Source organism: Primulina tabacum, chromosome 5 (genome assembly GCF_025594145.1).
Source record: "Primulina tabacum isolate GXHZ01 chromosome 5, ASM2559414v2, whole genome shotgun sequence".
NCBI lineage: Eukaryota > Viridiplantae > Streptophyta > Magnoliopsida > Lamiales > Gesneriaceae > Primulina > Primulina tabacum.
In genome coordinates this window covers 6,908,670-6,932,383 of record NC_134554.1, presented here as the reverse complement: position 1 = coordinate 6,932,383, position 23,714 = coordinate 6,908,670, and the positions used below count along the sequence as shown (strand labels likewise).

Sequence of the window (23,714 nt, the reverse complement as noted above, 5' to 3'; positions counted from 1 at the left end):
TAAGGGAACATCATTTAGTTACATCGGCATCTTCAAAATTAAATTTTATAAACCCTACCACCTCCAAACCCAATCTGCTGTATATTTTATCTACGTTTTTTTATATATAATAAAATATATGCATATATATTTATTGGAAAATTTACATTTTTTTAAAAAATTTGATGATAATTTAATTATCAATAAATTTACTCGAGCCCAGAAACGAAAGCGACACCGGTGGAAGGCAGCCATGAATTCCCACCAATGAAATTAGCCACCGTGAACTTCGAAGCCTCTGGCGTCTCGAGTACACGAAAACCAGCCCAGTTCACCCTACCGGAAGTCCCGGCACCGGCTCCTGTATTGTCATACTCAGCAAAATATAATGTTTTGTAAACCGAACTGCCGTATCCCGGCCACTCAATCCAGCCACGTGATTGAATAACTCCATCGATGCTCGACTGCATCACCACCGCCCTGGAGTACTCTTTCCAAGGACGACCCAGGTACGCTTTATGAGAGCTTGAGAAATCTGACGCACCGGTGATTTTACAGTTTTGGAGCGAAAAACCTGAGTTTTGTCCCGGGTCAGTCCGCCCGTTTGCCAGGATCACGTCGTACCCGCCGCCGTTGCGAGGACTCCGGAGGTACAATGAGCAGCTCTGGAACACAGCGACTGCATTGCCGAATATGAAGTCCACAGTGCCGTATATGTCGCATTCTCGATAGAACTGGCGGAGTGAGAGGGCGTACAATGTGTCTTGATTACCTACGAGGCTGCATCTATATAGTACTGAGCGGTCTGATGCTAGGGTCAACGCTATCGCCTGCTCGGCATAGGCGCCCGCCGTGTTCTGAAAACCGATATCTCTAGCGATGAATCCGTCGCCGGTGATTGCTAAAAAAGATAATATGCTAAATTAATATAGAAAAATATGATAAATTAGTCCTATTTTGTTTAGCTAGAGTATTGATTCGATGTTGGGCATTGTTGGCATGATGTTGATATTAATAACTTAACGTTTTGCTAGACATTAGCGACTTTATTGCTTATGTTATATAGCGAAATACAACTAAGATAATAAAAAAACCTAATTTTCAAGATTAAAATAAATCTTTGATTGTCGAGAAAATCAAAACAAAATATTTTAATATATTGGACACTTTTGGTAATTTTTCATTAATATTATATACAAAATTGTTTGTTACAATAATTCTTGATAATTTTACATTGAAATTTACTTGTTATTCTAAGTTAAACAGTGAAAAACAGATTTGATCGAGGAAATTTCCATTGGTCTCGTTCTTGATTTCATAACAGATGGAATAAGACGCGAACATTTTGCTTACGTGGAGTTAAGTTAACCTCTCGATTCAGAAAATCCAGAGAGGAAAACTAAATTTCTATCTGGAAAAAAGTGTACTTTCGGAAAGACATGTCGCCAGTTTCTTTGAAAACAAACAGAATAAGAAAAAAGTAACTCACAAAGAGTGGAAGATCCCCGGAGGGAAGATCCCTTGCCCACGCTGCTACTTGCATATATGATTGTAGAAAATTTTCCATCGCCAATCAAAGTGATCCCATCTTTACTCGTGCTGATTTTCTCATTGTAATCACCAGATTTCACATATATCACGTATCGGCCTCCGTTCGCGGACTGGATTGCCTCAGAGATCGTGTCGAAGTCCCCGCTTCCATCTTTCGCAACAACGGCATTGGCTTTAATCTCCGCGCTTTCTAGCAGTCTCCTGTCACTTTTCGACACCCATCTCGGGAATTTTTCATCCTCCAGAAGTCGTCTTGATCTTGTGGGAAGTTCATCTTTCGGATTTCGAGCACTTATTCTGTTCGCCAGGGACAACGGGTTGCTGCACAATTCGGAAAGATAGCCCATTTTCTTGTAAATTTCGGATAAGACAACATTTGACAGCACATGATCCTCAGCTGTATCCTTGCAAGTCTGTAGGAAAGTTAGAGCGGCAGTAAGCCATGTCTGGATGTCTTCTTTGTATTTATCTGGGGATTTCTGAATCGCCTCCTTCGCCTGGTTAAGTCGTCTTAGCGCCATTCCCATCAGTTCTTGACACTCATCTAGAAAAATACGAAAAGGATCATACACGTAAATTTTCTTAACATATACAGATAAATAAACGCGAAATTGTTGCATGTACCGATTGCCATCCGAGCTTGTTGAGCTTCGAGGGAGATGAAATGCGAGCTAAGTTCCGCGAAATTGGAACGAGGCAGGCCCGTCTCGGAGATGGTTTTGTTAACAAGGGTATACAAGAAATCGAATTTTTGATTTTTGGATCCTAATCCCGTCAATGTTTGTACGCACAAATTTGGATATCTTGTGTACCCACACTGAGTCGAGATTTCCTCTGCGTAACTATCAGTTGAAGCCCAAGATATGGCACTTAGACTTGACAAAATTGCAAATAATAGAAAAAAAAGTATGCGATTTGATGTTCCCATTTGGCTTGAAAATATGGTTAAATTGAGAGTTTTTGTATGTTATTTTTGTCGGGTGAAAGAATTTGAAATGAAACAAGTTGGTTTTATAGAGGAAGGGACCCTGGTTTTTTGGGCATGCAATTTTGGAACTTTTTGTGAGTAGTTTGGTTGTCAATTTATGGGTACGGATCTACACTACCTCTTGGATAGGACATCCATCCATCAAGGAAATTTTTATTTATTTATTTATTTGACTTATTTGATGGAGTATATAAGTAGAGAGTTATAATTTTACAAGCACAAGAAAATATAATTTACAAAATAGAGTTCGAAAATGATATATATATATATATATATTAACAAATAATTTTGTGATTAGCAACTAATGAGTATTCAAGAAAGGAAGACTCGAGTTGACTTGGAGTACCATTTAATTGAATTAGTGTGGAGCCCGAAACTATACTAACTTGCTTTAATTAACTTTTGTAGTTCATCACGAAACTTGTAGTAAGTGTCTTGTGAGACGATTTCACAGATTTTTATCTGTGAGACAGGTCAACCCTAATGATGTTCACAATAAAAAATAATACTCTTAGTATAAAAAGTAATATTTTTTCATGGATGACTCAAATAAGATATATGTCTCATAAATACGATCCGTGAGACCGTCTCACACAAGTTTTTCCCCGAAACTTGTGGATTTATAGTCATCGAAGCATAGAGCCTTGGCTAAATATAGAGCTTAAACGAATGGTATAAAGAATGAGTTGGAGTAAAGGACTGATATTCACGGTCAACAACATAATTAAACTTAAACATTTAAAAATACATATATAATATATTTAAAATTACTTTTTATATTAAAATTTAATTATTGCACAAATCGCATGGCATCGCATGCTGTTTGTAAGTAATTGAGTGGATTAATTATCTGGGCGGGGTTATCCATGGTGTCCCATGACTTTGAAATGTGAAATAATATAAAAGCTTCTGGCCTAGCTAATCACACATTGTTTCTCCTTCCTATTAGGTATGATAATTGGGTGGGTTTGGGGTGGGTTTGGCCGAATCCAGAACCCGTTTGTCTCAGTTTAGGCATGTCCCGTCCCGTGAACTCGACGAGTCAAATCCAAGTTGGATTCACCAAATATTATTATTATTTTATATTTTATTAAAAAATAAAATTAATAAATCATTAAAGTAAAATCTATTCATTTTATTCAATTAATAATCAATAAGAAATTAGACTTATAATTATATGTTTATCATATTAGATATATCACAATAAAATAAAATTATTTTAGTCTTAAAATATTATAAAATACAATTATTAATAATATATTTTTTATTATTTAATATAATAAAAAATTAATTATATTATTAATAATATATATTTATATACAAGCATGGTGGGACGGATACGAGATGAGTCCGCTTAAACTCAAGGCTCATTTCAGACTCTTGTGGACCCGTTTCACCGGATCTAGTTTGCTTCGAATAAGACGAGTTTATATGGGACCATATTTGAACCCGACCCATTACATTTTTACTTGTAATTACTTAAGTTCGAGTCTTCCTTCTCAATATTAGGTGATAAAAAATGTAAAATAATAATTATGTAAATAATTATCAATCCTTTCATTCCAACTTTAGGACTCCATTGATATTGATAAATTTATTTAAGAAAAAATTTGGTCTACCAACGTTTTCTATTTTGGGTTTTGATCAAATAAGTTTTCAAAAATTGGTTTTAATATACTAAATTTGCATTTATCTTTCAATCATATTTTTTCAGAATGCTGAGATAACATTGAAAACTACTGACGTGCGTCAAAAAACGCTAATATTACATCGAAAATTGCTAACTTGTCTGATGTTATATCAATGATCAGACTAAAATAGCCAAAAATCAAAAGATAGTATATCAAAATCAAAAATTGAAAATTTAAATAGACAAAAACACCAAATTAGATAGGTTATTAGACCAAACAAATTATTATATATATGTGTGTGTGTACATATATTTGGGAGAAATATTCAGAAATCATCTTGCATTATCGTAATGAGCAAAATTAATATTTTTTGTTTTGTTTTTGTGTAAGTTACCTTTTTAAATCGATATATATTTATTAATTTCTTAATAAATATATATCGAGTAGGTAAATATGCGAACATATAAATGCATTTAAAAATATATCTATATTTATTTTTCGATTTTTTTTTGTGTGTTTTGTCATATAAAAACTCTCTTGACGGTAAATTTTTTGATACCCAAATTAGAAAACAATTATATCGATACCCGTAAAAATTTGAGTTTAAAACGGAGTTTATCTCACAGTTACACGAGTTGAGCTCTACTCGATACTAATACGAACTTTATTTAAGTTTCCTCTTATGATACGCTCAATATCACTTATTTTCTCCATGCATACTTTGAACGCATAAGAATCAAAGTAACCTAATATTTGGACAAACACGAGTCACCAGTAGTGATGGATTTTCCCAATTTGATGCCTTTTCAATATATATTATAACAATAACTTAAAGCGATGATGACATAATAACAAGAAATATTATATACTGTTTCCACAAAAAGTTTTAATGAGCCAACTGTAATTATTAATTAGATACAAATGCTGTGTATTTAATAAAGTATTAAGTTAATTAATTGTAGTTAGTTAAATAAAGTTGATAGAGTCAACTCTGCGGTCACCTTGTTTAAATCCTTGATTGAAGCTGTCCTAAAGAAGTAGGGCAGCTGATTGCATTTACGACGGAGAAAGGTACAGCCCCTCATTCCCATCCATCTCTTCACATTGAAATACAAAAAAAATTCTGATAGTTAAAGGACCATATCCAAAATATGCCAACTTTCAAGGTGCGTTTTGTAATTTTTTTTGTATTTATTTATACGCATAGATAGACCATTAAAAAAGGTCATTAAAGTATATATATTATGTAATTATTTCCTTGATTGCCTCGTAAGTGCTCCGAGAATTCCACAGGTGAAAATGTGACCTCGAATCCTGTTTTATTATCAATATATAAGTCGATTAAAAAAATTTAGTGTAAAAAAATTATTATTTTAATGATTTTGGTCTATTTTATATCTTCAAACTATCCTTGAATATTAACATATGTGCTGATCTCATTTTTATTTCGTGTTCTTGAAAAAAGTTTAGAGAATGTCTTTTCTAATAGTAACAAGAAATTGTTGGTGTCAAATGGGGCCATCACTTTTACAAAAAGTTTCCACACTGTCTCAAAAGTGTAAAAGGACAAGCACCTGATAGGTTCATTATGTTTTCCATTTTACAAATGTGACGTTTATGTTAGGTGGAGTTTGGGTTCAATATTTAATTTAAAAAAATACAAATTTTATTTTTTTAGAAGGATTTAAAATTTATGTCGAACCTTATTATAATTGTTATTGAAATTGATTAATTTGATATGAGCTTATAAAACATTGGATAATAAGTTTTTTAAACGACAGAAGTTTATCAATTTAAATTATAAAAATATAAAAATAAGTCATTTTAAAGTTCTAAATCTTCTATATAATAAATATTTAACATTATAATATATCGTATATTTTTTTTTGTTTTAAAAAAATAATAAAATCTGTACACCATTGTGCCAACTTTAATAATTTTGATGAGGAATATAGTTGAGTAGCAGACATGTTCCAAAATAGTGACTGTGATGCGCATTTCATTAAACCTGCGTCGGCCACGTGAACATCGTCTTCAGCCAGAAAGAAAATAATAGTCAAAATTATAGATAAATTTCATCATTAAAATTAGACAATGAAATTAAAAATATTTATGTGTACCAACACATCTGTCAACCAAATAATAGAAATGGGACATCAATATATATATATATAATAATAATAATAATAATAATAATATATTATAACAATGATTTTAAAATATTTTATGACATCGATGTGAAACAATTGTATTTCTAACACCTGTGAGTTTCTAATTAATATTTTAAAGGAAATATTTAATTCATTATTTAAATATAAAAAGTCGTCATTTTCGTCTAATTGGATTTGTATGAGGTCCTTGTAGTGGCAAAACGATGGCCATGTTACATGACATAATGACAGCAATAAATAAATGCTTGACAAATATGTATTTAAGCAATAACAAATGTGATACTCACGGGAAATTTAGGGTCCGATCCACGCAAGCGTCACTAATCCAGACACGGGCTTCAAAATTACCCTGGGCCTGAAATCACAAATAAGACCGTTAGGAGGGGGCCAGGAGAGTATCCTGGCGTAGCCCCTCCGACGCTCAAGTCAGAGACTGAGGATATATGGGGGGAGCAGCTAAGGGCGCTGCTGAAAACAATATAGTGAATCCAATAACTGAACACTCAAACCTGGTATTTATAGGAGAATACATGGGCCCTTGATGGGCTTATCTTCCTTTTGAGCTAGGGATGGGCCAAGGGTAATGGGCCCATCCATGGGGTATCACCAGTCTCCCCTCCCGAGTCGAACTGAATCGTAGGTTCAAAGTTCGATTAGATGTGTTGTCCTCGGGTCACCGGGTACGAGTTGTGTATTTTCTTCCGGTCGTTTGTCAGTCTCCAAAGATTTGGAAACAAATTAAATCATATCGCAATCTTGTTATAGTTTTCTCTTCAATTCGTTCACCAGCTCTCCCCCCCCATGCCCGAGTCCTCGCCTCGCTACCCTCGCCGAAACCCCATTCAAGCTCGCCCAGCCCCACGAATCCAAGCGCCCAGCCCCGTGCGCCGCGCTTCGCCATCCTCCCGCTCGCTCTGCCGAGCTCGCCCAGCCGAGCCCCCTGCCCCTCGTCTCCTGCCGAGCGCCCATCCGAGCCCCTCGCTCGCCCAGGCACCCAGCCCCGCGCGTCGCGCCTCGCCATCCTCCCGCTCGCCCTGCTGGGTGCCACGCTCGCCCCTCGCCCAGGCCCACACGCCCGCCTCGCCTGCCTCGCCGTCTCCCTGCCCAGCCGAGCTCGCCCAAGCCCACGCGCCAGCTCCTCGCCACGCTCGCCCCTCGCCCCCTCGCCTGCCAGCACCTCGCCCAAGCTTCGCCCTCGCCACCTCGCCCCCTCGCCTAAGCTCGCCCAGCCGAGCGCCCACGCTCGCCTAGCCAAGCACTCGCCCTCGTCGAGCGCCACGCTCGCCCAGCCAAGCTCTCGCCCGGCGCCCCCAGCATGCCTGCTCGCCCAGCCAAGCTCTCGCCCGGCGCCCCCAGCACGCCTGCTCACCCAGCCAAGCGCTCGTCCCCTCCGAGCGCCACGCTCGCCCAGCCACGCGCTCGCCCGGCGCCCCTATCACGCCTCACGCCGCTCCACCCTCGCCCAAGTGCGCCTGCTCGTCCAGCGCCCCCCATCTCGCCTCGCACACCCGCTCAGCCCGCAGCCACTCGCTCGCCTCTTCACGCTCGCCCAACGCATCGAGCGCTCGTCCAGTACGTTGAGAATTTTGATATATTCCCTTGCGAATGGTTGTGTGATTTCTAAAAAAATTATGGGGGCGTTGCCCCCACACCCCCACGACCTGACCGGGCAGGTCGATCCCCGCGACCTGACCGGGCAGGTCGATCCCCGTAAACTCTGCTCCCCGTAAACATCTTTTGTTATCGACTAACCAAATAAATTTTTCTCTTCCCAAACTTTTCTCCTCTGCTAGGCGATGTCTTAGCAGGAAAATAAAAACTCAACATCTCCACCCTCTAACTCCTCTGCTAGGTGACACCTTAGCAGGAAAATAAAAATTCACTACCCCCACCCTCTAGCTTCTCTGCTAAGCCGGGTCTTAGCAGGAAAATAAAATTCAACTCCTCCATCTAACTCCTCTGCTAGGTGATACCTTAGCAGGAAAATTTAAATTCAACACCTCCACCCTCTAACTCCTCTGCTAGGCCGGGCCCTAGCAGGAAAATAAAATTCAACTCCTCCATCTAATTCCTCTGCTAGGTGATACCTTAGCAGGAAAATAAAATCAACACCTTCATCCTCTAACTCCTCTGCTAAGCCAGCTAAGTCGGGCCTTAGCAGGAAAATAAAATCAACACCTCCATCCTCTAACTCCTCTGCTAAGCCAGCTAAGTCGGGCCTTAGCAGGAAAATAAAATCAACACCTCCATCCTCTAACTCCTCTGCTAGGCGATGCCTTAGCAGGAAAATAAAGTCAACACCTCCACCCTCTAACTCCTCTGCTAAGCCGGGCCTTAGCAGGAAAAATCAAACTCTCACCTCATCATCTCATAACTCCTCTGCTAAGCCGGGCCTTAGCAGGAAAATAAAATCACACCTCCATCCTCTAACTCCTCTGCTAGGCGATGCCTTAGCAGGAAAATAAAGTCAACACCTCCACCCTCTAACTCCTCTGCTAAGCCGGGCCTTAGCAGGAAAAATCAAACTCTCACCTCATCATCTCATAACTCCTCTGCTAAGCCGGGCCTTAGCAGGAAAATAAAATCAACACCTCCACCCTCTAACTCCTCTGCTAGGCGATGCCTTAGCAGGAAAATAAAGTCAACACCTCCACCCTCTAACTCCTCTGCTAAGCCGGGCCATAGCAGGAAAATAAAGTCAACACCTCCACCCTCTAACTCCTCTGCTAAGCCGGGCCTTAGCAGGAAAATAAAGTCAACACCTCCACCCTCTAACTCCTCTGCTAAGCCGGGCCTTAGCAGGAAAATAAAGTCAACACCTCCACCCTCTAACTCCTCTGCTAAGCCGGGCCTTAGCAGGAAAATAAAGTCAATCCTCCACCCTCTAACTCCTCTGCTAAGCCGGGCCTTAGCAGGAAAATAAAGTCAACACCTCCACCCTCTAACTCCTCTGCTAAGCCGGGCCTTAGCAGGAAAAATCAAACTCTCACCTCATCATCTCATAACTCCTCTGCTAAACCGGGCCTTAGCAGGAAAATAAAATTCAACGCCCCCACCCTCTAACTCCTCTGCTAAGCCGGGCCTTAGCAGGAAAATAAAAATTCTTCTCTTCCACTCTGCTCCTCTCATCGCCGACTCTGCTCCTCTGCTAGGCGATGCCTTAGCAGGAAAATAAATATTCTCCACCTCAGCCTCTACTCCTCTGCTAGGCGATGCCTTAGCAGGAAAAATTTAACTTTTCTCCCCCCCACTCTTCTCCTCTACTAGGCGCAGCCTAAGCAGGTAAAATAAAATTCATATAATCCTCATAATACAAGAACAACCACGAACTTAATATAAGAACTTGGCTTTATTAAATATCAACTGATAACGTAAGACAAATTCAGGAACGAAATACATCAAAAATGAAGTAAAGATGTTCTCTAAGGTGGTAAGCGTCCCCATGCCTCTTTAGAGCCTTACCCAGCGCATTCTCCAACTTTCCTCTCAGCTCCTCTTGTACCTCCACAGGACAAAGTTACCCATTTTGAAGCTTCTCCGAATGACTCTACAACTGCAAGACTGAGCTCAAGCTTCCATGCGAATGCTCGTGACTTCTCTTTTCTTCTTCCTTCACGATTCTCTCATAACAACGACGTGCGACTTTTTGGTCCCCGCACAGGACTCCAACTCCTCTTCCCACAGGAAACTTAAGCTTCTGATGATAACTGGAAGCTACTGCTCTAAAATCCTTCAGGGCTGGTCGTCCTAGAATTCCACTATACGCTGACTGGGTATCTACTACAGTGAAGGCTATCACCTTTGTTACCCGCCGAGGATCAGTCCCCAAGGATAGGGGAAGAACAATCTGACCCAAAGGCAAGATGACGTGTTCTGCAAACCCATACAGCGGGGTGGATACCGGCTCAAACTCAAATCCTCTCATCTTCATTTGATCCAACGTGCTCTTGAACAAGACGTTCACGGAGCTTCCATTATCAATAAATATCCTTGCCACATCATAATTGGCAATGGTGGCCGTCACCACCAAGGCATCGTTATGCGGAGTCACAACGCCTCAGAGGTTTTCCAGCTCAAAGCTGATGACGGGGTCTTGTGGTAAGTCTGCACCCCTAGATATCTCAAAGTTCTCCAACCTTCTCCCATGTGCCTTCCGAGCTCGCCCAGAGTCTCCATCAGTAGCACCCCCCGAGATCATATGAATCATTCCTCTCGTAGGGTGGTTATCCTCATTCATTCCCCTCCTCGGTTCGACGAGCTCCTGAGAGACATCTTGACATCGACCTTCCCCTCTCTGCTCCCCGATCCTCTGATTTATCCATGGAGGGCCTTGACCACGCCTAGGGGGCGAGCGAGACCTTTGTCGACTCCTGAATGAGGATCCTTCTCGTCTATCCCATGAAGGCAATCTAGCACTGCACCCAACCCTTCGCGACTTCTCCCACCTCCCCGTGGGCTCCCTCACCTCCATCACCTCGTCCCGACTCCTATCCAGGGGAACATGGGATGAGAATTGTCTTCTACTACTAGTTCTGTCTTCCTCTCTTTCCCCCGCACCCCTCTTCCTTCCTCCTTTCTCCGCTCCCTCAACTCTACTTCCTCCGGGCCATTTCTCCATCCTTCTGTACCGTTGGGCATCTTCCAAGTTTACATATTTCTCAGCTCGAGCCAACAGATCATCATAGCTCAACGGAGGCTTCTTGACCAGCGACTTGAAAAACTCCCCTCCCCTCAGTCCTTGTGTGAAGGCACTTATCATGATGTCAGGGGTAGCCGCTGGTATTTCCAGCGCTGCACTGTTGAAACGCTGGACAAATTCTCGCAAAGTTTCATTCTCTTGCTGTTTCATCACGAACAGGCTCAAATAATTTTTCTGGTGCCTCTTGCTGCTAGAAAATCGGTGCAAGAAGGCAACTGAGAAGTCCTGAAAAGAACGTATAGAGCTGGGTTGCAAAGTGTTAAACCACTGCTGGGCTGACCTCATCAACGTGCTCAGAAACACCCTGCACCTGACTCCATCCGAATATTGGTGCAACAGAGACGCATTCTCAAACCTCCCCAAGTGTTCCTCGGGGTCAGTATGTCCATCGTACTCTCCCACATTCGACTGTCGAAAATTTGGAGGAAGCCCTTCTTCTAAAATGGTTAGTGAAAAAGGACTTCCTCTCTTGGGTGTCGGCGCTCTGCTCCCCAACTGCTGCCTCAACATTTGTATTTTTTTCCACATCTCCTCTATCTCCGGATTCTCTTCACTTGGGAGGGGTCGCGTCTCCTCCCCCCTACTCTGACTGCCCTCCACATTCTCCTCTTGCTCCTGGAGAGCGGCTTGCTCTTCTACAAACATAGACTCTTTATTCCTCTTCATTGCCTCATCCACTGTCCGGGTGATAAATTGGCCCAACTGTTCCAAAGTCAAGTTCCCCACATTCTCATTGGGATGGGTTTGCTCGACCCTCGTCTCGTGGATGGGCTGCTCAGTTCTGGCCTCTTGACGAGGTTGTTCATGTCTCGTCTCAAGATGCGGTTGTTCTTGTCTTGTCTCAACATGAGATTGTTCGGGTCCCCTCTGAGGACGCGATGATGCCGAGGTAACTCTTCTACTTCCTTTCTTGCCTACCATCTCTACGTCTCAACTCAAGTGTTCCCACAGACGGCGCCAAGTGATACTCACGGGAAATTTAGGGTCCGATCCACGCAAGCGTCACTAATCCAGACACGGGCTTCAAAATTACCCTGGGCCTGAAATCACAAATAAGACCGTTAGGAGGGGGCCAGGAGAGTATCCTGGCGTAGCCCCTCCGACGCTCAAGTCAGAGACTGAGGATATATGGGGGGAGCAGCTAAGGGCGCTGCTGAAAACAATATAGTGAATCCAATAACTGAACACTCAAACCTGGTATTTATAGGAGAATACATGGGCCCTTGATGGGCTTATCTTCCTTTTGAGCTAGGGATGGGCCAAGGGTAATGGGCCCATCCATGGGGTATCAAAATGTAATTTTTTTTTAAAAAAAAAAGTTGGGAATACGAGATTTCATCTCAAAATTGGAACATTAGTGCCAAAGCACCATAAGTCCTTGAAAAATATAACAAAGTAACATAAAATAGCAAGGACTCCATTACATGCCCAATAAATTATCGTTAATATAATGCTTAGATTAATCGGTCATGTTTTATAATAAATAATAAATAATAATATATTTTTTATAGATGGAATTCACATTTGTTTTAAAAAAATTATAAACATTAAATATATAAACACCGATTCCAATTTTCGTCTTCTAGACATCGACTTCTGAATATGACTTTTATCATTTTTGAGTCGGTTTTTTAAATTTTGGTAATTTTTTTTATATCTATATATATCTTATATATACTTAGATTTCAAAATTCGGATAACCATATTGTAATTATTATTATTATATTTATATTATTATTTTATATAATATAATGATCTTTCGGCCCGATTGAACCATTTTCAAGTTACACTAGTTCGATGATTGGTCCAGTTATGAAAACATTTGTCTTTTTAACTTATTCTACTTAGACTAAACAAGCAGACAATTGAGATATGAAATAACAAATAATGTGTGAATTTTTTATTAATAATTTTTTAGTGTAAGATTGAGTGATATTTTGGACTTATTTAAAGAGAAGGGTCTCGAGTTATTATTAATGGAAAAACATATGTCAAAATGAATTAAAATCTATAAATTGAACGACTCGGTCCAAAATCCAAATAGATAATGTTTTTATTTAGGACAAGCACATGGTGGTTATGAGTACAACGTGTCAACTAATAATGAATCAAAGCCTTGGAAAGGACGAGTCCATTAAATAGTGCTCCCCAACTGATTATAATTGGGATAACTCGCTTCACATCATTATGTTAGGTTGTCTATTTGTATTATCCAAAGCATAGACTACTTGGATTTCATATTAGTGTAAGAATTAAGATATCGATAGTTTTAGGATTATTATAACTGTTAGAATGTACGTGACTTTATTTTTCTTATACTTTTTCGTGACATTGCATATATTCATATTAAAAAGACAGAAAAACACGAGAAATTACAGTTACTTACAGATCGTAGGGGAAAATTGTTTTGTTATAAAATATAGTTTGGAAATTTTGTTAATTATAAACAACTAAAAAAATACAAAAGTATTAAATATAATTAAATAAAATCAAAGATATCATTTAAAGATATATTTAGTCTACATAAATATTTGTTATAACATGAAAATATATTCTAAATACGGCCACATATACTAGAGTATACACTTGTATTTCTTATAAAATATAGTTTGGAGTTTGGACTCGATCAAATATGCCCATGGCAGCGAGTTTAATGTCGATGATAAAAGTTTCATGATTTCAAGTGTACGAGTCTATATTATAATTTGTTTTAAGCAATAATAATTATACTTTTTTAATTGAATTTAAATAGAATTATTAAATAAAAAGGCTCATAAGCTCATCTGATATGAATTTGGCGGGAATGGCGTGCAAATGATTGGAAGGAGATTCAAGGAGGCATCACATGGACTCATGAGCAATCGAGAAGAGCTTGTAAGCGAGATTTCAAGCCTCGAAGGGTTCATGAGGCATGAAAATGAGCTTAGAGGGGCCATAGGAGCGCTATGCAAATGTTAAATGAAGTGGAAGACATATGCCTCCACGCCCGAACGATCAAATCCTACCGCCCGAGCGCGACCAGTCCAGAATCCTACTCGCCCGAGTGGTAGAATATCGCGCCCGAGCGCGCTCACCTACAAAATATTATATCTTTACATAGTTTAGAGTCCAGATTTATTAGGTAACTAGATTATGATATCTTTTAGATCTGTAAACAATATATGGACGAATTTTATTCTTTTTAATTAATTAATGATTGAGTTTTATAATATTTTGTGAGTTTTCTTCAAATTTCAAAGCTTGGCTTTGTATACATATTTGTATGTTTCTCGAATCAAACATATCAAAGTTTAACATTTTGTAGCGTTTGTCGATTGTTCTTCCCTAGAATTTTCAAAGACGAGTTCTTTGAAAATTCGCTTGAGATCGATTGTTTATCTCGTTAATATTTGTTGCTAAGTTTTTCATAATTTAGAGGTGAATATTACAACATTACTTGTTTCAAAAAAATCGGGACAACACGACCTTTTACTTGTTTCATCGAATCAAAAACATGACTCTATTTCGAGTGCGTTTACTTTTCGTAGTTTGAAGAATTGCATCATCATCGTCCAATGCGATAAAAAAAAATTTCATATAGGTCCATTTAGTATGTATTTATGAGGACACATGAGTGGATAATAATTGCCCTTAACCAATACATATATATACATATATATATATATATACACACACCTCACCCTTTTGTGGGAGTTTGGTGCCAACTAGGCTAACAAGCCTGTGGCCCGTAACCACTATTTTTGCTAATGGAGAACTAGCCACCAAAAAAAAAATCAATTTTATAAATTTTTATAATTAAAAGATCCAATAAATAAAAAGTGTTTCATTAAAAAAAAATATTCACAAGGTTTTCATACCAAAAACTCACGTCAAAATATAAAATGTATTCATTAAATTATTCATGAAAAGCTGCTCGACTTCCAGAACCGATAACACCAACAGCGATTGTCCGAATCCACCGGAGATGTACGATAGAATTTTGAATTATATCATTTATAAAATAGCAAACAAAATTATCTAACATGTGGTCAGGTATGCGTTACATATTCGATCATTTTATTTCAACACATCCCCGATTTGTGTAAGCCAATGATGTTTTAATAAGATTTTATAATATAAAAAACCTATCAATAATTGTTAAAAAGGATAAGTATTTACTCTATGAACAAACACAAAAATTTTTGCGAGACAGTTTCACAAATCAATTTTATGACACATATTTACGATTTGAGTCGCACATAAAAAGATGTTGTTTTTTATGCAAAAAAATATTATTTATTATTAATAATATGGATATATTTAACTCGTCTCAGTAAAAATCTATTGATAAAAAAATATTACAATTCTTTTCAAATTTCTTAACTATAAATGGTACACGTGAAAGTACTCGAAAGCATATGGAAAGTGGAAATTTCCCGTTTCTATAAACTTATGTGTGCATTTTTCTTTTGTAAAATCAAATCATATTCATGAAAATAGTAATAATTACAACTTTTACTCACGAGAATCTGTAAAAGTCAAATCGCTAGATTAAATTTTTTGTTATAATGCTTGAATTGACATATGCATAATTTAAATTAAATATTTTAGAAAGGTGTCGAAAAGGTTAAAATTTATCAGAAATACATCACTTCCATCCGACAAACAAAAATTAGGAAATTCTGATAAGATAAGAGGGACTCTGAAATTTATACATTATACATATTTTTTTTAGCAAAAATAAATTACTCGTAGAAGAAAATATGAAAATTAGTAAACGGCACAATGAAATTATATATATTGGTAAGGAAATTTCTTCTATTTGAATTGGGTAAATTTTATTCCAATACACAAGTAAATAAATAAAAAGGACAAGATAACCAAAACTCACATCTACAAAATATTAATCTAAAGAGCATGTCTATTGTAAGACGGTTTCATGAATCTTTATATGTGAGATGAGTAACCCTACTGATATTCACAATAAAAAGTAATGTTTTTTCATTGATTACCCAAATAAGAGATATATCTCACAAAATACGACCCGTGTGACGTCTCACACAAGTTTTTGCCTAATCTTAAAGAAAGAACTACAAAATAAAACCGTCAAAACCAAATCGAAAAATTGTATAAAAACATGTTAAAGATTATACTTTTGATTTAAAGTTAAAACTTTCTTTAATATTCCAATTAAATATTTTAAATTTTTCTTGCGTTGCCCACAAAAGAAAAAGTAGTTGTGCGTTTAAATAACTCTGAGGAGATGGGCCAGCCTACCCTAAAGCCCATACAATGGTACGCCCCTGGTTATACTTTAGTCCTTGGAAAAAAAAAAAAATTGTTACTATTGACACTATATAAATCTCGATTAGTTTGAAATGGCTAAAAATCAATAATTAGTAGTCAAAATAACAAATCAAATCTAATACTGCTAATTTTTTTACGTATGTCCGAATTCGAGCTCGTATTTTAAAGTGGCTTAGAACTCGAAAATATAGATTTCTAATTATTAAGCACCTATTCATTTGAACACATTAATGCTTACAGATATTAAAAGAGTGTTGCTATAGAAATGGTGCTTGTCGTCAGCGATTTATAGTTTATCGGGGTCCCAAATTTAGAACGATATTTCGAGTTCGAGAATGTGACAAACCCTTCCCCCGGCTTTGAAATAATATGGTGCTTGTTGCAGCACAAGATTATTCATGGTGTAATTTATCATATTCACGAGTGACAATCGACCTACGTACTAAGTTTGGAATATAGCAAAATCCATCACTCTCGCTCGAATTCTCCCCAAGGCCACACGTGCCTAGCTTGTTTGACTTCATCGGTGCTAGAGAGCGATGACAAAAAAATCCAAGTAATCTATTTGAGGATAAAGTATATCGATATCCGACACCACTTTCTCTGAAATCAAATAGAAAGACAATAAAATATATTTTCATCGATCAACTTCCAATCCAAAGCATCGGTTTGATTTAGTTTTACAGATTGGTCGAGTTATTGTTTACCCCTATATATATAGAGACGGATCTAGGCTAGGGCTGTCTTGGACTCTACGAGCCCAAGTTTTGTTATTACCAATGTAGGTTTTTTACTTAGTCCTCTAAAACTAACCCCATCCATAACCGAACTTTAGTCCACCTCCTTAATTCTCTACGCTCAACAGCAAACGACAGAACAAAACCATAAACTGAGAAGAGAGAATGGAAACTCATAATCCTGCCTGCCGCCGCCTTCAGACGCTGCTGTTGTTCCTGTGTTACTTGTTAGTAAGGTATTTTTTCCCTTTTCAATAAAATTAGTATTTCCAATTAAGGGGGAAAAATTCCCAAAATCTTGATAAAAAAATTAATGTGTAAAAAAAGTTTTTTTTTTGTTTGATTTATACATGCATTACTTTGATTGAAAATACAATGATGCGGCCTAATTAAATATCATTACATACTTTTAAAAAATATTGAATTGCTGTCTTCTTTAGTTCTCAAGAAATATATAATGTAAAATATTACTTTGATATATATTGTTTTTTACGTCAATTGTTTCTATGGTCACTATTGGGTGAGCCTTTTCAGCAATGAAGTATAAATGGAGGAATACTTTCTTCTTGATTGTTTGACACTTTATATTGACAGATATTTAACTAAAGACATAAATATAGATTTTATTATAGATGACTTTTATATTTCAATATTTCTTATGCATAATTTCTTTGAACAATATAATATAATTGTATTTTTGTTATATTTATAATTTATTATGTAATTGCAAAATTCCTGTCCTGTCAAAGACATTTCTCATGTACAGCCAATTTATGTTTTTGTATGCATGCATGCATAGCAAAGTCCAAAGGCAACAACACCTTTTCTCTTTGGTCCATTCGTTATATATATACGTCTGTAGCAAGATGTAAACTGAATTCATATATGTATAAATTTCCCTTTTATCAAATCAAAATTATTACATATGTCGGTTTAATTTCTCAAAGTTAATTTATTATCGCGAGATGCGTCAAAATAAAGAAATCAATAATTTGACTTTCTTCACATTATTTTTTGAATAGGTCTCTAATTAGACCGTCTCACGAATCTTTATACGTGAGACATGTCAACCCTCCCGATATCCACAATAAAAAGTAATACTCTTAGCATAAAAAGTAATAGTTTTTCATGGATGACCCAAATAAGATATCCGTATCACAAAATACGACCCGTGAAATCGTCTCACACAAGTTTTTGTCCCGCTTGTGTATGATTTTACCAAGTCTATTAGAGTTTTTCCGCGCTTCGAAATTTCATTTTCTTGTTGTCTGCTGCACATAGCTTGATTTTATAATCGACTTCAGTTTCTAACCCGAGTGAAGTCATTTGTCGTCTATAAATCACAGAATATTTTAGACTTTTTTCTTCACCTATTTCTAAACACATTTTCAATCCTCACATAAATAGATTAAAAAAAATAAGGTTCGTAGCTAATTAAAATAAATAAATTACGATTAATTTTTTGGGTTTTCTAAATTTATGAATAAGAAAATGGAATATTTTAATTATTTAATACATAATATAATTATATTTTATAAATAATTATTCAAATTTAAATTTAATATATGAGTATTTTTATAAACTTATAGGTAATATTCATTTGTAAAATAAATTAATTGTTATAAATAAAATTGAATATTTCTTTTAGATTTGAGTTTAAGGATAATAGACACAATGAGTTGTGTATATTATTGTGAAGTTAGAGATGCAGCAGAACAAATCAACAAGAATCGAATTTAATTTAAAAAATGGATTTATAATTGAAAGTTGTATTTAAAAGTTGTGTATATTTTAATATATAGGTGATTCAAACGTTTTATCTCTCTTTTTTTTTTGGCTGTTTTTTAAAAAAGGTAAATTTTTGTTTTGGAAAAGACGTGAAATTATTATTTGCGCTATGTGACAAAGTTGGGATACGATTTTGAAAATTATTGAGATGGATATGTTTCATATCCGATCGACATATCTTTTGATATATCCAACAATTATTATACAAAATTAGTAATATTTTTTTTAGCGTTTTAATAAAGATCATCTTGATGTAACGTTCATTTCAAATACACTATCATAAAGATAGTGAAAACACACAAAAAACAATGAAAATTTTGGTTTCACATTAAAAATGATATAATATATTTCATATGATAAGCAGGTAAATTTTTTTTATATTTTGTTACTTAATCTTTCAATTTTATATATATATATATATATATATATATCGATTTTTTTTTTATAAAAACAGTAGTTATAAATAATCGAAATCAGAAAAATTAACATATTTTTTTAATAAAAAAGTCAATTTTCTCGTTAAAAAAAAAACAAATTTTGTTTTAGGACGCAGCCAGGGGCCATGTGCATATGCGTACAAATTCGGTATAGCTGTATGCCAAAATTGTACAAACTGACAAAGTTGAGGGGCCTAATTAAAAATTGTTATTTTATTTTCTCAAGTTAATGATATAACCTAACAAGCTCCCCAATGAATAGCAAGAGAATATATATTGTGAAATTGTCTCACGAATCTTTATCTGTGAAATATATCAACCATACCGATATTTACAATAAAAAATAATATTTTTAGCATAAAAAGTAAAATTTTTTCATGGATAACCCAAATAAGAGAATTGTCTCACAAAATATGACCCGTGAGATCTTCTCGTACGTGTCACACGAGTTTTTGCCAAATACCAAACTCGATGAATAAACCATGATGGGGGCAAACTTTAAAAAAATAGCTTTCTTAAAATACATTTTTTTGAAAAATAACAATTAATTAATTTTAAGATAGCTTATAAGTACTTTGTCCAATTGCTTGAAGAAAAACAGCTAAAACGAAGCTGCATGCATGCCCGTATTATTACCACAAAAACATACCATTTTATTACAGCAAATTATTCAAGAAATCGAAATTTGAATTGGATTTCTTCCCATTAAAACGAAAGATAGATTACATTGAAACATAGTACTAATAATAATCAGCCTGGAGGACAACAATGGAGCACACAAAAAAAATTAAAGCCCCAGGGAAAACGGAAAGCCGGTTTCCGGCAGCCAGGAACCACCAGAAATAAATCTCCCCACCGTGAACGGCTGCGACTCCGCCGCGCTGGTCAACACCCTGAATCCCTTCCATGTAACCCTGTTCGCCGTCGCCGCCCCCGGACCCGTGTTCTGATATTCCGCGTAGAACAGCGTGTTAAGCGCGAAATTCCCATCCCAGGGATACCACCCAGCCGGATTTATGACATCGCTGATCTCCGTCTGCATCACCACCGTCCGGGAATACTCCTTCCACGGCCTGCCCAGGTACGTGGGGAAGTTCTTCTGCACGGGTTTCAGATCGGAGGTGGCGCCGATCTTGCAATTCTGGATGACGATGCCGGTGTTCTGGTTTGGATCGTCGCGACCCTGGGCGGTGACCATGTTGCGCTGGCCGGAGTTGGGGCGGCGGGCGTGAATATCGCATCTCTGGATCACCACATTGGCGTTACCGAAGATGAAGTCGACGGTGCCGGCGATGAAGCAGTCGACGAAGAATTGGCGGAGGGAGTGGGTGTAGAGGGTGTCTTGGTAGGCGAGAATGTCGCATCTGTAGAAGGCGCAGAGGTCGGCGTTCACGCGGAGGGCCACCGCCTGGTGCTTCGACGGCCCTGCCGTATTCTGGAAGGTGATGTCTCGGGCCAGGAACCCGCCTCCAACCACCGCTGCATGCAAAAGATCATATGTATGAAAAATAATAACTAAATTCAGTAGACAAATGGATTTAATTAATCATATACTAAAAAATAAAATAAAAATCATAAAATTTATTAATATACTAGTATTAATTATATATAATAGATGTTCTCAAAATATATATATATATATATATATATATATAATAGATAAGATATCTTGTAGTAATTAGTTGGCAATTGTTTTCTTGAACACCTAGCTTGTTGGGTTTGTATTTTATGTTTATATTTTTATTTGACTTTCTTTATTTGTTTAAAAAATATATAATTTAATGCATTTTCAAAAAATATCAACAGTATACAATATCTATAATACATGTTCAACCAGAATAATAAACCACTTCCACTACTATCCAATAATCGTAATAAATGCTTTAAAATACTATAATGTAAATATCTTTTTTAACATAAATATAATATACATTTTGCGGGCTTTAATGTTGTACTAATTAATATGGGATAGATTGCCTTTAATGCATGTTTTCAAAATCATAATAAAATTTCAGAATAAAAATAAACTTCAATAAAAAAATCATGATAATAAAATAAAAAATTAAAACTACATGGCCTTTTCAATTTCTAATTTCAAATATTTAGTAATTAATACAAATCGTATATCGATTTTCACAAAAACAAAGGTCAGTATTTGTTTATTTATCCTTTGAAAAGTATTTTGGTTTTTTTTTTCGAAATGGCAAATAACTAAATCATGTTATTTCATAGTACTTTCGGGGGAAATAATTTGCAATCCATTTTCAATTGTTTGGTACAATCATTATCTTATATTCAAGTTTTTTATTTCTCTCCAAAAAAATATAATTACATCACCACATTATATTTTAATACATTATTTTATATCTTTGAATTTTTATATTTGAAAAATAAAAGACTCATATAATTAAAGATATTTCATAATTTTGTGAAATCAGTCCTTTGGGAAAATGACTCGTTTCCAAAGATTATCACGAAAGCCCTTTACAGTTAATATGTTATCCGCAAGTAAAGGTTAGATGGCGACAATTAGCAACAAAAAAAAAAAAAAAAGAGGACTGACCCACGGTGGCGGAATTGAAGGTGGTGCTGCCGTCAACCACGTTCTTGCTCGCCGTGATGATGGTCGTGGTCCGCCCATCTCCGACGAACATCAGATTCCTCTTACTCCTCGGAATCTCCACATTCTCTCTGTAAACCCCAGCTTTAATCCTGATAACATACCTCTTACTGCTACTTGCCGGGGCCGCCGCCACCGCCGCCGAGACTGTCCGGTAATTCCCACTCCCATCTGCAGCCACTGTAACATCGGGGGTCACCGCAGACGACTGCAGCAAGCGTCTGTCTCCGGTGGACAACCACGCCGGCCACTGGCTATCCTCACCAAGCTTCCTCCCTTGCACAGAAAAGTGGGAGTTGGGAAAATTATTCGCCGCGATTTCTGTATCTGACAAGTTCTTGATTATGGCCAACACATTGCTAACAAGCCGGAAAACGTGCATTTGGCCCTTAATGAGAGCCTTGCGGACTTTTTCATCAGCTTCATCGTGGGAGAATCCATCTAGGCACGAATCTTGATTCGTCTGCGCGGCGCTGAGTAAAGTTTCCAGGTTTTCTTTGTGTTCCGCCAAGGAATAGTTCTTGAATCCGTAGTACTTCAGCTCAGTTTCCGACTCGCGAAGCTCCTCCAGGGTATCGTCGATCATTTCCAGGCAGTCATGCAGCGCGGTCTTCTCCCTCCGCGTCAAGGATCGGCCGGAGGCGGTCTTTTTGATGGTGAAGTAGTTCCTCTCCACGGTGTAGATGGTGTAGTTTAGGGCAGTCAAGAGTACATCTTTGCTGCTCTTTATGACGAGGGACGCAGCCGTCGCGGCGGCGTGGACAGTGGAAACGCAGAGCTCAGGGTACAGTGTAACGGCGCAAGTGGACTTGACCACCGCCTGCATTTGGGCCGCGCCGCCGTCGGTGGCGGTGTCATTCTTTCGGTCTCGGGCAATTGTGGTGGCTACAATGGCCACAACTAGTAAAGATGCGAATGCTGCGAAAATGAATAGCTTTCTCTTCTTTGTAAGCTTCTTTTGTGAGTCATTCATTTCTTGCAAACAAGATAAAAGGCCTCAATTTCCAGTAACACTTACCTCCTCTCCTAGTTTATATATACGTGACAGTCCAACAAATAATATATATATATAATATATATATATATATATAAAGAAACAACGGTCACGAAGAATAAACTTGACATAAAAAATTTTAATGCATGTTTTTTAATTAATATTATAAAACTTTAAATCTACATATAAGAAAATAAAGAAACAACGGTCATGAAGAATAGACTAGACATAAAAAAATTTAATGCATGTTTTTTTAATTAATATTATAAAACTTTAAATCTACATATAATAGAATAGTGAAAATGGCAATTTAAATTTGCTTATTTTTTACTTTGGTATTGTAATTTCAAATTTCAGTTACGTTCATCTAAGTTGTTTTTATAAAATAGAAATCCATTCCGAAACAATTCATGGGTTCAACTTCAAATCGAGCTTCAAGCTATTTTGATAGAATTCCACTCAAAGATCGATTTGTATGCGTAACGTTTGAATTAATTTGATTTACTAACGCAATATTTCAATTTTTTTCCTTTTTTTTTTTGGCAAACTTGACAAATTAATCTATAATGAAGGTGGCTGATGGAGCAGCTTGTTCAATTATTGAGAAGACATCAACCAAACTCCAATTTGTATCAACCCTTTTGCTTGATACATAACTTGCAAATCATAACATTTCTTTAAACAGATACAAACATGTTATTGTATATTATATATTTCCTATTTTAATACCATATTTTTTTAATAATATTCTGTCAAATTATTCAGTTTAATTTTCAAAATAAGTTATTAGGTATCAATTATTTGACAATTTAATTTTCTATGATATAACGATC

The 23,714-nt window shown here is 36.9% G+C and overlaps 2 protein-coding genes across 2 annotated transcripts; both read right to left on the bottom strand.

Moving 5' to 3' along the window:
• Positions 1 to 2,536, bottom strand: LOC142546019 (putative pectinesterase/pectinesterase inhibitor 54). The gene is made up of 3 exons (XM_075653491.1): positions 2,155 to 2,536; positions 1,469 to 2,074; positions 1 to 880 (listed from the first exon to the last, which is right to left on the bottom strand). Exons 1-3 carry the CDS (start codon positions 2,456 to 2,458, stop codon positions 189 to 191), a joined length of 1,602 nt encoding a protein of 533 aa, XP_075509606.1. The 5' UTR covers positions 2,459 to 2,536; the 3' UTR covers positions 1 to 188.
• Positions 2,537 to 19,869: 17,333 nt separating this feature from the next.
• LOC142546018 (pectinesterase-like) lies at positions 19,870 to 22,923 on the bottom strand. Its single transcript, XM_075653490.1, has 2 exons — positions 21,831 to 22,923; positions 19,870 to 20,746 (listed from the first exon to the last, which is right to left on the bottom strand). Exons 1-2 carry the CDS (start codon positions 22,858 to 22,860, stop codon positions 20,055 to 20,057), a joined length of 1,722 nt encoding a protein of 573 aa, XP_075509605.1. The 5' UTR covers positions 22,861 to 22,923; the 3' UTR covers positions 19,870 to 20,054.
• Positions 22,924 to 23,714: the final 791 nt, after the last annotated feature.

Coding starts and splice junctions, on each gene's coding strand:
- LOC142546018 (XM_075653490.1), bottom strand. CDS start 22,860: ATGAATGACTCACAAAAGAAGCTTACAAAGAAGAGAAAGCTATTCATT. Junction 20,747..21,830: donor CTTCAATTCCGCCACCGTGG/GTCAGTCCTCTT, acceptor TTTTGCATGCAG/CGGTGGTTGGAGGCGGGTTC.
- LOC142546019 (XM_075653491.1), bottom strand. CDS start 2,458: ATGGGAACATCAAATCGCATACTTTTTTTTCTATTATTTGCAATTTTG. Junction 2,075..2,154: donor ACAAGCTCGGATGGCAATCG/GTACATGCAACA, acceptor GTATTTTTCTAG/ATGAGTGTCAAGAACTGATG. Junction 881..1,468: donor CCGGGGATCTTCCACTCTTT/GTGAGTTACTTT, acceptor TATCTTTTTTAG/CAATCACCGGCGACGGATTC.